The 16,371-nt window shown below is 38.1% G+C and overlaps 1 protein-coding gene across 1 annotated transcript; it reads right to left on the bottom strand.

Annotated features, from left to right (window-relative positions):
• Nucleotides 1-1,345: 1,345 nt before the first annotated feature.
• Nucleotides 1,346-16,342, bottom strand: pigk (phosphatidylinositol glycan anchor biosynthesis, class K). Its single transcript, XM_077723793.1, has 11 exons — nucleotides 16,205-16,342; nucleotides 15,988-16,041; nucleotides 15,823-15,914; nucleotides 15,350-15,485; nucleotides 15,019-15,130; nucleotides 14,797-14,893; nucleotides 13,854-13,971; nucleotides 13,653-13,763; nucleotides 11,823-11,995; nucleotides 7,920-7,995; nucleotides 1,346-1,869 (listed from the first exon to the last, which is right to left on the bottom strand). The coding sequence occupies exons 1-11, from the start codon at nucleotides 16,268-16,270 to the stop codon at nucleotides 1,753-1,755; spliced, it is 1,152 nt and encodes a 383-aa protein (XP_077579919.1). The 5' UTR covers nucleotides 16,271-16,342; the 3' UTR covers nucleotides 1,346-1,752.
• Nucleotides 16,343-16,371: the final 29 nt, after the last annotated feature.

Raw genomic sequence — 16,371 nt, 5'->3', positions numbered from 1 at the left:
TTTATGGTCTGAAGCTTATCAGTTACCCGAGGCAAATACATCAATTTCATTGATTGACGACACGAAACGTCCAATCCATGCACTTTAACCACCAGCCTCTCAAAAAAGATTGGACGTCTCGCATTGTCAACAGCAACCCATGAACTTTTTAAAATGTAATTTAGCATAATAAAGGCATCGTAGTCTTTTTAAAAGGTACCAACTAGCTCACCAGAACCAGCACCGTCTGCTATTTTCCTCTTAGCGATCAAGGCGACCCATCCTGAAGATGGTCAAGCAAAAAATCCTTTCAAGGGTTCCTAACTGCTTGAATGACAAAACGGAAAAAAAGTATGTTAAACTACTGGGGGATTTCATAGCCTGCATTTTGACACTTTCCTCACATGCCTCTCAGCCCAAAAAACAGTCAAAATTCCCAGAAAGTATCACAATTTACCAGCGATAAAAAAAATTAAAAAAATCTTTGGCATAACGAAGGGGCTTACAGGGGTAAAAAGAAGATCCCCAAGTACTTAAAAAAGCTCAATATTGTCACTTACGAGCAGTTGGGAGAAGAAAATGACTCCTTTGACTTTCCGATTGATGCCAAAAATCAGAAAGTAAAAGCAGAGCCGCTCCTTGGAAAAAAGGGTCGGGGAATTGGCTGGCAGTAGATGAAAAAATAAAAAAATAAAAAGGGAAAGGAGATGAGCGAGGTATCAATAATGTATAAGAAAGGCACCCGGGTGGCTGATGCAGCAGCTGTCTGCTTTTGGAGAGCGAGCGAGGGGGCGAGCGAGAGGGGCGAGAGGGGCGAGAGGGGAAGGCCACCGCGGGCTTTAAACATCAAGCAAATGAGACATTGATGTAAGGTCGCACCAGGAACCAAAAAGGAGGAAGAACAATGAAGGAAAGAGCATTATATCAAAGAGTCCTGGTAGTGGGACGGCCATCCAGGGCTTAAGCGTCTTATCACTCACTTATCGATGGAGAGTCCAAATAGCCCCCAAGGCAGACAGAGTGCTACATGAGCGCTAAATTAATGGATCTTTCCGCAGAGAGAGGGCAATTTGGTGGATAGGAGGGGGAGAAAAGAGAGTATTATGTGGGATTGCCATCCACTGTAAGACAGCAGACCATCTCTGAGAGGCCCATGTCGTCGCCATTTGGCTTTTGTGGCTGGCCCAGTTGTTTGGATGCAGAAATAGATGAAATATGCTGAGCAGAACATCCGCTAAAAGTGATTAAATTCTCATTCAAGGACGGGAATCTGTGGATACTGGAGTTGCACAACATGCTTCAAGACTCAAGATCTCCATTTTGGAATTTTAAGTTTGTAAATTTTGGTATTACGCTCCACTGACACTTGGATTAAAATATATTTATTTATTTTTAAACCATCTGGCGTTGTGCATCTGGCTTGTAGTTGAAATTTGGGAGATATCAGGCAAATTATAAAAAGGAAGTTGCTTTTGAAGGACAACTGAGAAACAAAATGATGCTTCAGTAAACAAAATTAACATTAAGGTTTTTCTCAGTACTTTTTAAGCCTGGTGGGTCACTAATGTTAATGTTGAGGCTAACAAAATAAATTATTGACTTGGATTTGTGCATTTTTATCCAATAAAATAATATAATAATATATCTCAGTGCAGCAGAAACAAATGGATAACATTAACAAGCCTGACAGTTATGTTGCCATGTATCCTTCAAGGTCCCACCTGAATATGTCGTTTTCAAAGCTTTCTTTGACTTCTTTACACAGCACGTGTCTCAGAAGATGTGTTTGAGGTGCTTCATGCCGTACGTCTTGAAAAACACAAGCAGAATCAACGTCCAGAGGCCAAGGATGAAGCCATCGGGAGGATGCCAGTCTTTCTGTTTGGGCTTCTAAAAAAAAAAAAAAAAAAAAAAGTGGTGCAGAGAATGCCGTTTAGTAATAGAGAGTGAGCATAACATATTTGAAGCCACTGCCGTTTAGTAATAGAGAGTGAGGATAACATATTTGAAGCCACTGCTGTTTAGTAATAGTGAGTGAGCATAACATATTTGAAGCCACTGCCGTTTAGTAATAGTGAGTGAGCATAACATATTTGAAGCCACTGCCGTTTAGTAATAGTGAGTGAGCATAACATATTTGAAGCCACTGCCGTTTAGTAATAGTGAGTAAGCATAACATATTTGAAGCCACTGCCGTTTAGTAATAGTGAGTGAGCATAACATATTTGAAGCCACTGCCGTTTAGTAATAGTGAGTGAGCATAACATATTTGAAGCCACTGCCGTTTAGTAATAGTGAGTTAGCATAACATATTTGAAGCCACTGCCATTTAGTAATAGTGAGTGAGCATAACATATTTGAAGCCACTGCCGTTTAGTAATAATGAGTGAGCATAACATATTTGAAGCCACTGCCGTTTAGTAATAGTGAGTGAGCATAACATACTTGAACCCACTGCTGTTTAGTAATAGTGAGTGGGCATAACATATTTGAAGCCACTGCCGTTTAGTAATAATGAGTGAGCATAACATATTTGAAGCCACTGCCGTTTAGTAATAGTGAGTGAGCATAACATATTTGAAGCCACTGCCGTTTAGTAATAGTGAGTGAGCATAACATATTTGAAGCCACTGCCGTTTAGTAATAGAGAGTGAGCATAACATATTTGAAGCCACTGCTGATTGCACTGTCATTAACAAGGACAGGCAGTCAAGTAAACACATGATGGGTACATACACACCTCCATTTGCCTGGTGTTTTTTACCCCGTTTACTTGCACATCATCATTTGTGTACCATTATACTTTCAAATCTGCTCTGTATTAAAAAGCACATTGCAAGGAGCGCATTTATATGCTAATGTGACGGCAATATTTCCCAAACCAATGAGTTAACCTTTAGAAAACAACGATGGGGAGGAAATAGAAACATGGTTAGGGTAGTGGTGGGGGTGGTTTTTGCTATACTTACACAGCAAGTATACGCTTAAGAGATTTTAGCTATTGCTCTCACACAAGCAAACTGACATTATCCAAGGAGGGTGGTGGATTAAAATTGTACCCCCTTCCCATCCTAAATTGGCAGATTGGGACAAGCGCTCAAAGAAGAACATGGTGCATTAGATGGAGGAAATTAAGAGTACCCGAATGGCGCCACGTGAAAGAGGGAAGTGAACGTTTGGCCTTGCGCTAAATATTGACAGCAAAAACGGATTTGAAAGCAAGCTGACAGGATTAGATCAAGTTGCTAGAGAAAAAAAGGACAGCGTGAACTCACTTATAAGCCATAGGAATCCAAATATGGACATCTATTCGAATTGGGTTAAACAGTTCTTGTAGCCCGCAAACCTGACAGGTCGAATTAACTTAACATGTTTTTTTTATTACTCAGGCAAGAATGAACAATCAAAGTATACCACTTGAAGTCTATAACAGGTAAACATTTTTTTTGTTCCCTGGTGATGCTACGCTAGCTTTTCTGATGAAACGGTTTTCATTTTCTGCTTATTCTTGGTGAATTTTCCTTTGATTTGCCCTTAGCAAGAAAATTGCATGCTCAATTGGATTTAAGTCAGGGTAGTTGACTTTTGCCATGACATTGCATGTTTTGGGAGGTTATTTATCTGCACTGTGAAGCAAAATCCAAAGTATTTTTAAGTATTTTAGTCAATTTTACATCCTATTGGTCGAAATATGTCAGAATTTAAGTTGTTAGCATTCACGTCATTGATAAACAATTGAACTATTTCCATTGACAGTGTGGAATTGCTTTTGGTACCTTAAAAAAAATGACAAACTGATTTGATCCCTGCAGCATTGGCCTTGTTTTGATGTTAATTGTATTAAATTAAAGCTGAAGGCGCAAACTGAACAAACCAAAAACATGGTGGCGCTTTGGGGAACTTGTTCATTTCCTTTTCAGCGTCAACTCCACATGGATCAGGAAATTATAAATAGATAAATAGTTGGTAGAATCATCAAAATTCTGACACAAATGCTATTTTAAAAGCCAATAATTGTAACTAAGACTTTCATCTTGTCTTACAAATTCGATTAAAACTTGCAAAAAGCCAGGAGAACCAAGCAAGTCTGCTTTTAGCGCTTTCACTAACAAAAAGGGACGCCATAGGTTAAGCTTCTCCCCTGGAGATAAAAATATGATCCTGCCACATTCTAGCAATTACTGTTGATTATGAGGCACTTGGACATTTTGACTTTGCCGTCTCCTCTGAGAAACAAATCGATAGAATCCGTCATTCACAACATGACAAAAGAAAAGAAATAAATGTGTACTAAGACACCGTGTGACAATTAAGGGAGGAATTATTGGTCCGGGAAACAAAAAAAATGGTATTCGACATCCTTTGGTATGCAATAACCTCTGTGTCTTGACAACAGGTTACGTGACAAAGCTGCCAATTCCCACTGTCAAAAGAAACAGGCCATCAGTAAATCTTGCCGATGTTGGACTGCAAATATATTTAATTGCTCAATCAAGTGGAATCAATGGAGCTTCTCTCTGAACAGAATGCTAATGACTTGGAGTCAGCAGGCTGCGAGCGGCTTGGAAATTTAAAAGAGAAAAAATTCACATGTTCACAAGCGCTAATGAACACATAACATCTTGCTGAAAATGATAGAAATGAATTAACCATCATTATATTACAGGATTCAAAATATATAAAAAGTGCATTTCCAGAAATGGAATTTTCGAGTGTTGTTAGCTTATTGTTGCTTGCTAAGGTTGGTCATTATGGTTTAAAAAAAAACCGGTGTCAAAGTGGAGGCCCGGGGGCCAAATCTGGCCCTCTGCGTAATTTTGTGCGGCCCGAAAAGTGAATCATGAGAGCCGATTTTCTGTTTTAGGATCAAATTAAAATGAAGAGTATAGATGTACATTAAATTTCCTGATATTCCCCCTTTTAAATCAATAATTGTCATTTTTTAATCTTTTTTTGTGTGTTTTTAGTTCAAATGAGCAATGGGCAATGAGCCAATGCAAGAGCGACCGCACTGAGGTCGAGCGCCTCGATGCTGAAAAGAGCCAACTGGGTAGCGGATGACCATCAGGTTGGTGATTTTGCTTACGGCATTGAGGACCAACGTGGGATAAATGGCGGGCTATTGACCCGGAGCCGCTAGCAGCAACCAGGCAAACATATGGCCTCGATCGAGTGGAACGAGCCAATTGTTATCACAACATGGGAAGAAGACACATTCTTACTCTGTGGCTCTTTTTCACATTCGTTCCTTTTCACAGTCTTGCTCCCATGCAACATGGACATTACTGTTATTATTATGTGTCTGGTTCCGTTAATATTTAGTATTTTAACTGGAAAAAAGCAATAAAATTAATAGCAGAAGTTAGCAAATGCAGTTTGACTTTTAAAAAATCCAATGTCACAAGAGAAGGCCTAAAATTTTGACCATAAAGGCAACAAAAATAAAAACTATTTGACACGTTCTACGTAGGTAAGAAACATATGAAGGGCAGAGGAAGGAAAGCAAAGTGTTTGGTGCCCTTCACTGACTGAACAGCTCACTGAAGCAATCTAGCTCTATTAGGCAAGGCATTGTGTTGCATATTCAATCTGCTGGTAAAAAAAATCAATTAATGGCAAGCCATCAAATTGATTGGAGTTAATTAATACGGGGACGCTGACGGTTGTCTAAAAACAACTCGGCGAACAAGAACGCTGCAAGGTCGAAAACGGCTTCAATTTATGTCACTGTGCATTTTCGTCGCATTCAACAGCCTTGTCGTGGACCACGTCAGCAAAAGATGTGCCACGACGGAACATGCATGCAGATTTCTTTGGACATTTACAAAAGTACAGAAGTATAATCTTTACTTATGTGAGCAATGTTCCCTCTAAGATGCGCACTACTTTCGTCTTCTCTGTGCAGCAGCAATCATATGGCGCGCAGTAAAAAAAATCCAATTTTTTTTGCTCTGTCTACTCATGTTTTTTGTGTTTTACAGCATGTTTTACATGAAAAATTAGAGGAAATATTGACATGCACCTGCTTATGGCAGGTGATACTGGTGTGCCCATAGCGACCAATCATGTAACTCACATTAGTACTCAGTGCACTCAGGGAGGTTGTCTTTCTGCCCAAACCAACGAAAAATTAGAGGCAACATAAGAAAAGTTAATCAAGCTTTTGATAGTTTATGACCAGTTATTGATGAAAACTTGCTGAAATTGGCACACTCATCCAAACAGATTGTGTATTACTCGCATACAAAACTAATTTGTTGCTTTAAAACTCCCTAATTTGCGGTTGCTAAACAGAAGCACGTAAATGTTAATCCAATAAACACAAGTAGGTGGCGAAGGACTAATCCATGCCATCCCACGTCCACTTTTGGAAGGAAGCAATGTCGCCGTGTGCCCGGTGCGGATTTCATTTTCACCGTTTTCGGCACCCTCCATTCTCCGGAGGCGTCTCGTAAAACCGACGCGAGCGTGAATAACAATTCGGAAGCCAGATAACGGCAATCCAAATAAAAAAAGTACAATACACCAGAGAAAAGTGGGAGTTTGTTCCAGCAATAGTCTAATGTTGTGAACAGAATGGAGGGTGTAGGCTTCAGAGAAAGAGAAGGGGGGAGTTTTTGGGGGTGTTCAACCTGCCACAATTGAGAGACACTGCATTAATCAACATCTTTTTTCTTTTTTTTAAACATACACCCACACATATTGAGATGGCGTCTCGCCGTCAGTCATTTTGATGACTTTTCTATTTACAAGTGTGCCGTGGTGGCAAATAGGAATATGCTTTGGCGGGCTCCGTAAAGACAATCAGCGATTGGATTTGTTTGTCGCCACGGACGCCAGACCCTCTTGGGCATGTTCAAGACATCAAATCAGAGCGAGGCCGACCGACCGACCGACTCGTCTCATTCCGCCGCCGCTCGAGTGCGTCTGAATTTCAAGTACAAAGACATGGAGGCGAGGGAATGTCGCAGCATGACGGCAAATCAAAGGCAAAGGGAGCTGTCAATAAGCTTGGGGGGATGTTGCTCATATGATCCATAGTGCAGATGGTCAGATATGAGGGAATGACTCATACATTCAGGCACCCACGGCGTATGGATATAATCAAACATCTGTAGGCTGGGGTCACTAAGGTTGGGAATTTAGCAGGAGGAGAAATAAACAAAAGGCTTGTTCAAAGGCTAAGCTAATTAGGAGATATCAGACAATTATACTCTAAGAAAAAACAGCGGGGCGTTAAGAAGTCTCAACCTCAGCACGAGAAAGTACACATTACTATTTTACACGGGCAATTTTTGAAAGGATAACTTATTGTTTTGGGGCAATTTTTGACAGGATAACTCGCTGTTTTGGGACAATTTTTGACAGGCTAACCCATTGTTTTTGGGGCAATTTTTTGACACGATAACTCATTGTTTTGGGGCAATTTTTGACAGAATAACTCATTGTTTTTGGGTCACTTTTTCACAGGATAACTCATTGTTTTGGAGCAATTTTTGACAGAATAACTCATTGTTTTGGGGCAATTTTTGACAGGATAACTCATTGTTTTGGGGCAATTTTTGACAGAATAACTCATTGTTTTGGGGCAATTTTTAGACAGGGTAACTCATTATTTGTGGGGCAATTTTTGACAAGATAACTCATTGTTTTGGGTCAATTTTCTTGAGGCAATTAAAATTGTCCACTTTATCTGATTAGACGCGTACCCCTTCAGGCCAAGTGTCATTTCACAGTGGCCACTGTCGCCATGGAAATAGCAAAAAGACATCTGTTTGGTTTTTTTTTCTTCCAAAAAGAACTTTCTGCGGCATCTTCAAATGAAGCGTGGACACACTCAAGCAAATTGCATGCGAGGACAGCTGGAATGTCTGGCTTATCAGAGCGGAACCACGTCTGTCTACTTGTATGGAAAGTGTGTCTGCTTGCATCTGTCTCACCTGGTGGATGATTTCAGACACTGGCAGCTGATCCGCATACGTGAAGCTCTCCATTTGCATCTCTCCGTCATTCAATCTGAAAAGATGTTTTCATATATATTCAAAATGGCATTTTATACATGACTATTGACCTGAAAAAGCCTGTCTTTGGCAATCATAAGTCCCTGCAATGACATAGAATCCCCAGCAGTGGATTATACTGGATGAAGATTGTAAGAGGAGCCACTCTTGAATTGGATTAGCAAATATCACACACGATTCCAATTCTAGTCTTTTGCCGTGGCAGCATTGGTATATTTTGGCCTAGTCAAACGCGTTTCTCCAAAACCAAAATCGAGAGCTTGAAATGCTACTCACAAGTAGGTAGCATATATAATCAATTTCTTTTGAATTATGATTCCATCTGTCTTTGTAATTTCTCAATACACAAAAGGGAGTACACCAACCTATCCTGTGACATAAAGACACTGAGATTTACAATTTTTCACCCGAACAAGGCTGATTGATTGAAGAGCTATTTTAATTCCCGACGAGTGTTGCCATTTAATCTTTTAAGTGCCTTTCAATTATAAATTGGGCACACCTATCTAGAACAATGCTGTATTTTTGCAATCAGCGAATTATAGTTAAACCTCATGAAAATGCACTACTAATTAAGTAAGGGTTAGAGCTTGTCTTTTATTATAATGTTATTGATAACTGCAAGTACTTTTTAAGCTGGGCTTAATTCAAAAGTAAAAAATACTTGTACTGCTACTTTTTCCAAACAAAAATGTTCAAAGTTTTGGTAAAAAGACACTTTATATTATTATTCCACAATTAATTGCGTTCCTCGCTCTTCAACAAAATGAACACCTCCATTTTTATCCACCGGAAAAGGTGCCATCAACAGTGGGCTTGAATGACCTTTAATATGAATAATACATCAGTGTACGGATATACTAAAGGTCTTTTCTGTACTAAATGTGGCAATTGCCAATGTAAAGTTTGGTATTTGAAGTTTTCAGGCTTTGTGCAATTTTAAGTTTAGGAGAGTCTATAATTCAGTGGCCTTTTTTTGGTTTTAAAAGACTAACTTGGGACAATGTGTATTAAATTGTAAAAAAAAACACCAAAAGTTTGTAGTTTCTTGGGTGAATTTAAACAAATAAAAGTGTGATTAAACCTGCAGTACTCACAGAAATATTGAATATTGTGACATGGAGGTTGTTTGCTACTGTCGTCTTGCAGTCAAACTTCGTTAATATGAACATATATGGAAAAAAAAATGTCAATGAGTCGGACATTAAATGGACCAATTCACAAATGATTCACTGGCAAAATTACGTGGCGACGCTCGATTTGGTCTATCGACAATGAGTGACAAAATACAATGTCATTACATTGTTAAGGCCACACAGATAATGAAGAGGGGAAAGAATGCGCCATTAAAATGTCCTCTCAATCAAATACACGTCACTTAATGGAAGCGATCAATGTCAAGCAAAAATGGTCGGCTAGAAAATGTTGCCGGGCAAACGACGTGCGTAAATATAACCAAAAATGACAATTAATGACGCACTATTAGATGAGATTATCAACAAATGAACTATTGTGATTTAAGAGACATTTTTGACCTAAAAAATGATCAAAATCCTGAATATGGAAACAAAACCAGTATGTAATTTGCCTTGTTTTTACATCTTGAAAAATTAACTGTTTTAATTTACAGAAAAAAACTGGAAATTCTCATTACTTTAAATGCAAACTGCCCCAAATTTTTGCGTTAAAATGTTTATATGTGTGCCAAAAAAGGGAGTAATATAATGTAATCTATCAAACCAACCTGGATAATGCAGTCTAGTAAATGATGCAGTAAAATCAAGTTATTAAATCATTACATTTACTTGGCTTTGGACTCACCCACCCGCCCACTTTCTACTGAATTAAATCACATTGAAAAATACCCAAATGATGGTCCGCCCTTTGGGGGTTGCTGAGCGATAAAAACAAATGAACTTGGTATAGCATTTAATTGGACTGGACTGACTCTTCTACGCATTGATTTAAATCAAAAGATACGCAAATTGAGGTATACTCTCTCGAGGGGGGTTGGCCAGATAAAATAAGAATATTAAACTTGACATAGCATTTAATTAGTCTGGACTGACTCACCCCCACAAATACCCAAACGCTGTTGCGTTCTCTTCGGGGGCCTACATGTTCAAATAAATATATGGAAGATTAAATATGATTTAATTGGCCTGGAACAACACTGAACGGGATGTGGCTTTGTAATTTGTAGGGAGTGGGTAAGCCTTCTCTATTTTTTACTTTTTATTTGTGTTATCTGGCTTTTACACTTGCACTCCTGCAGTGAGGAAAGAGTTTATTTATTTATTTTAGTTGTTTTTACAACAGACGAGAGATTCTGGTACAGTGGTGGCGGATAAATTGACCCATTTAAGGTAGGTTTTTTGTTGTTATTTTTTGCCCTTCCTTTCACATGATAAAAAATTAAAAAAAAAAACATTTCCCAAGGGAAGGTAGCATCATTAGCAGAATGTGTGTGTCGCTGCCAACGTGACTTTCATTATTACTTTAGTATGCAGATTAGTTTCTCATTAGCAATACATCTAAAAATATCCCTAGGACTAAAAAAGGTGAGTGGCAAAACTCATTTGCATCTATAGCTTGGCTTTTCTAAGTCATATACTATACAAGTAATTGTGTGCTGAAATGAATTCATGTGTTTGGACAGGGTCCAAGAATTGTTACATTTAAGGTTTTCATTGTCTGTGTTTGTGTGTGTGTCTCTTTAAGATAATATAAGAGCTTTTTGATATGAAACAGAAGAGGTGATTATGTGTATGTATATATGCGCTTATATATATGTATGTGTATGCATGTGTATGTATGTGTACGTATGTGTATGTATGTATGTGTATATGTATGTATGTATGTAAATGTATGTATATGTGTATATGTGTATATGTATATGTGTATATGTGTATATGTATATGTATATGTGTATATGTATGTGTATATGTGTATACGTGTATACGTGTATATGTGTATATGTGTGTATGTGTGTATGTGTATATGTGTGTATGTGTATATGTGTATATGTGTATATGTGTATATATGTATATATGTATAAGTGTATACGTGTATATGTGTATGTGTATATATGTATAAGTGTATACTTGTATATGTGTATGTGTATTTGTGTAATATTAGTGAGCTTAGTTTTATGTTGTTTTTATCAACATTTATTTAATTTACAAATGTATTCCTGAGGTATATAAAAAAAAATACAGTATTGATTCATAACTCAAATTGAGTCCACAATCCTGAAAAGTTGAACGAGTCAGTACAACCATCTAGTGGCACGACTCGTTGTTACACCACACTGGGTGCACAATCACGCTAGGTGGCGCTAGAAAGTTATTAAATGTTCTTCTGTTTTAATTTTTTTAAATAACAGAAAAAAACCCATTCCTGACCTGAGGTAAAATAATAAACAAAGAAAATGTGCTCATATTTTTCTCCAGGACACAAACAGGACGAGCAATAAAACATAATTTAATCTAATCTGGCTCAATAAATCCAGCCCTCATTAAAAATTAGATTGTGTTTGCAGTCATTTGGGAAAAAAATAGAACACCACATAATCAACAATGTGCATGGACATCTATAATTGAATCTAAAAATCTGCTCTGAAAACTAAACTAAAACTTTGGTGGGTGAATGTAGAGAAATAGATGTGCTTTGCTTTTTAAGTGTGAACTATTGCCAAAACACAAGAGCACCATTTTGTATACATTTCATTTCCCACTTGCAGTTTTTTTGCTATGTTAGTGGCTGCAATATCATTTCGACAGCATTTATATATTAAAAAATAACCATTTTAATTTGTCTTACCTGTCTTCCAGCAATGGTACGGGCTCCGTCAAGTTGAGAGTTTCTGTGGTGATCTCCACCTTGCGAACACTCCCAAAGAAGTCCGTAATGAGGACGCTTCCTGGATCTCGCCGGAACAGGTCCACGCGGTGGCCGGTGGTGGACACGCATTGTCTCTTGGGACATATTTTGAACTGCGGAAACAATGAGAAAAGACATTGAGTTAGCATCTATTCCAGGGGTGGCCACATTGACTTTAAAATTTTGACAGATGGGCGGGGTCAGCACATGATATGATACATATAAAAAAGTGCATCCGTTAACAGTACATATGAAACAAACGGAAAAAAAGGACTAAAGTATTAACATACTCATCACTCACCATTAAAGAAATAAGTATAAAGTACAAAGTAAAAAGGAATGTATTAAGAAATATTAAAATGTCATTTAAAAAAGAAAGAAGGGCTGTAAAACATGAAAAACAAATAAAAGTGGACAGAGCTACTTCCACTGGCTTCCACGTGACGGCGCCATCTTGGGAAATAAAAAAACATTATTTGGACAATGTCGGCGGGCCGGATTAAAAAGCCTAGTGGGCCAGATGTGGCCCGCGGGCCGTATTTTGCCTATGTTTGTCTATTCCATTTTTCATGTTGTTTTTCAGCTCTGAGCCATAACACAATGTACGACGCAGAATATGTTGCGGCCAGTCTGACAAATGGGTCACATTGATCCCAAAAGGAGTACGACACAAAAGGAATAGGGAAAGTAATTAGTTGGAGGTGACGGATGGAGACTGGAGTTTGTTTCCTCCTCAGGCCATCCATATTTTTGAAGAAGAAGGGTGAAGAGGGGGTGCTGCCAAACTAAAGTGTGGGCGAGATCAGTGTGGAGCCAAATTTCTCACCATGTTAAAAAAGTGGAATATGCTTCATACATTCTTTTTCATGTCCAGCCAGCGAGTCTTTTGCAGAGGAACAAAGAGATTTAAAAATAACACGACTGTGAGTTGCTTTCTAAAAGGCTTTGAAGGTACTGAATACTTACAGGGAGACATATTATGTTTTCTTTCTTTTTTTAAGCAGTTAAAGCAGTTCCAAGAGTTCTTTCAAGTCGACGCAACTCCAGTTGAAGTCAACTGTAAAGCTAAATGCTAATAAATAAATAAAAACAGAAACATCCTGGTTATAGCCCCCGATTACATTTTCCCACTAATATAATTTTAAAAATAGCTACCATAAAGAACATTTATCTAAAAAAATATTTAAATGTTTTTAAAAAATAATAAAATTAGAGAGCTTTAAAAAAAAAAAGAGAATAATTTTACTGCAGCCAAGCTTAAACGTCACCATTATGTGGATAGGGGTAAAAATATAAAAATAAATGTAAAAAAAAAAAAGTTTGGATTTTATTTACTGCGCGCCATATGATTGCTACTGCGCAGAGAAGATGAGAATAGTGCGCAATTGCGCATGCATGCAGCTTAAAGGGAACATTGTTCAGCACGGTCAATGGCAGCCAGATTTTGCAGTGACCATCACTTATACCTAACAAAAAAATCTCTGGTGCGAATTGAGGAAGGCAGCATGCAAGTCTAAAAAAGTCAGTGCACTGGAGGCCTTTCCTCATGAGGAATGAGCTAAGAAAACGCTGCAAGAAACTTTGTGTCAAGCTGTGTTTCACATACGAAAAAAGTTCTGCCAAAAGGCTGTTGTTCTCAGCATCCATATGGGAGTTAAACCTTGAATAATTTGATCAGGTGGCTGTACTACAACAAAAAAAGTGTTTCCATTCAAAAACGTAGCTCTGGAAAGGCATTGGATGGGAAAATAAAGACGAAAAGGTGCTCACAAGGTCGTTCATATTAGTTTTGCTGGCAGGGTGGACATCTTCCAGGAACTCCAGCAAATAGAAGGTGTACCGGTCCATCAGATGGACGCCAATGGATAAATCGGCTTGGTACTGCAATGAATGGAAAACAAAAAAACATCTGGGGTTTTTTTCTGACTCTTGGTGCAAATGTGTGAATGTTCAATGAGTGTCAAAACCCACCGACAAGGAATCTTCTCCGACTTGACTACTGGCGAGGGCGATGATGTTTGGCGAGTAGAACCTCTGGTACATGGAGGCTCCCTGACAGGTGTCGATGATGAATAGGAGCTCGTTGTACCTGATAATGCATGTCAAACAAAAAAGTAGTCCAGTTGGAGAGAATATGTAATTCACGCGGACAACCTTGGAATCGTTTTTCATCGGCGTGTTGCTATGGCAACTGAGACATCCCCAGAGTACAGTCTGCCTCTTTTTTTTCCCGACACAGTATCCCTTGAGCTACTAATACAGAGAAAGTCTATTTGAAAAGGAAGAGGCTGGTAAAAATAATGATTACTGCCAGTATAAATGAAATTGGTAGAAAAAAAATTGACATTTTTTTTACATGTAAGTCCAATCAAAATGTAAAATACTGATCAATATTGTCATCTTTTAGAAAAGTGGTTTTGTAGAATGTTTTTTATTGAAATGTCCTATCCTAAAATTGGAGTTTTTTGAATTTTTCTTTGCGTTTTTGTTAAATTTGTACATAATACATCCAAATTGAAACGCAAGGCTTTTTCAGACATTTTTCAAATGACTTATAACTGAATTTACTAGAAATTGCAGGGTTTGTTTGAGTTAATTCATCAGAATTTAAGGAATCGGAGACTTAGCAGACATAATTCATGCCACAAGAGAATTTTCAAGATGAGTAAAGTAAGACTACAGATTCGCAACTTGTTAAAGTTAGCAATTGTCATCAATAACCTGATTTTTTATTTTTTATTTTTTAATTCCACATCCTGGCATTTTGTGAAGCCACCTAAATCAAAACCAACCATCACATAAATTGACAAAATATTACTGTTGTCCAAATAATTGATATCATATCCCTATGAAACTTTATTTACAACCTTAATGTTTACTTCAACCTTTCCTTATTGGCATGCCGATTATGTACCTTCGTTTTTGCCACATCTGTTCAAAGACGTCCGCCAGCTCCACATTGCTGACCTCCTCTGAGTCCTGGAATTTCAGGAAGCCATTTCCCCCATGACCTTTAAAACATAAATAAAAAATGCTTTGAATTTGGCTTCTTAGGTTTCATTTTTAATCTACTGTCTCTTTATGTACACAAATTCAATATGCAAAGATGTACATAAATGTGTGATTGGACAGCGACCTGTCAAATAAACAAGGACGTTGCTTCGGTCGTCGGACAGCAGGCGTTTGGAACGCGGCGTGCGGAGGGGAAGCCTCCCAGTCAGTACTCGAAGAAAATTTTCCACAGTCACCTAAAAACATGGCATAGTGGCATTACATGAACCTCCATGCTAGATAGCAATCATTACTACATAACCTGGTATTTGCATTTTAGGGACAATTTTAGTCTAAAAGGAAATTCAACAAGGAATCAGGCATTTTCATGTGCAAAAAATATTTGAATTTAGCATGCGGCCACAATACGCTTGCAAAGGTTGCATTAGAAGAGCACAGGGTGTCAGCGAACTAACCTCATAACCTCGGTAGTCCACCTCTACGTCATCACCGTACACGTTCAGTTCGGCATTCTTGTGACTGAAAACGGTGGCGGGTTTGGGGTTCCTGTGGTTGCACGCCATGTCGTCTGCCAGCATCAGCACGATGTGGCTGGGGCAAGAAAAAAAATGGACAAATTATTCTCTCTTAACCCTTGAAAATCAACAGCATTGAAGCATGAGCATTGGATGTTTACCTTTTCAATATGCCAAACCCCCTGAGCAGTGTAATGTTATTAAATCAGCTATAGTATAGTGTTATTGGGTTTCCCTAGTATAGGAATTGAGAATAATTTGAATATTATATCATTTTAGCTATTATGTAAATGTATTTTTTACTTTTTTATAATTAATTCCAAAAATCTTTCATCTAATATAAATTTTAATTTCTGGACATTTTTGTCAATTTATTCTTGAAATGTTTTTTAATTCAATAATCCCAAATTCACCTGTCTGGGATGCCAAGACGTTTGACGCTCCGATACAACGATAAACTGTTGGCCACATGGCGATAATTGAACCAGAATCTGGACGTGCACACCTGTGACAAAACAAATATACTATCAAATTTACAAAAGGCATTAAAAGATCCATTTCCCGATTGTTGTACTGACCAAAACCGCCCAGTTGTTGGTGTGACCGCTCTTCAAGAACTCCTTCGTGGTGTCCTGGTTTAAACAAGAACATTTCCCCCTTTTTAAATACACATTTATAATTACAAGATGCAACGATGCAACGCTAGCTACCAAGATGTAGCAGGAGGGTAACCGGTACAAAAACGTCATCTAAATGGCTAAAACTACAAGATCAAAAAGGAAAAATGATGCCTACCTCGAGATTTATGCAGCTTGCAAGGAAAAATGTGCTTAAAAAGACTGATAAAGAGGAGGTTTTCATTGTAAAATAGTACAGAGAGTATAAAATGCCAATGTAGTTGCAGGATAAGGAAGTGAAATAATAAAGCGTCGTTTGATGGTACTTCCTCTTTAAATGCATGT

This window comes from Stigmatopora nigra, chromosome 9 (assembly GCF_051989575.1).
Source record: "Stigmatopora nigra isolate UIUO_SnigA chromosome 9, RoL_Snig_1.1, whole genome shotgun sequence".
Taxonomy (NCBI): Eukaryota; Metazoa; Chordata; class Actinopteri; order Syngnathiformes; family Syngnathidae; genus Stigmatopora; species Stigmatopora nigra.
The sequence above is the reverse complement of the archived record's forward strand: the minus strand, read 5'-3'. Positions and strand labels throughout refer to the sequence as shown.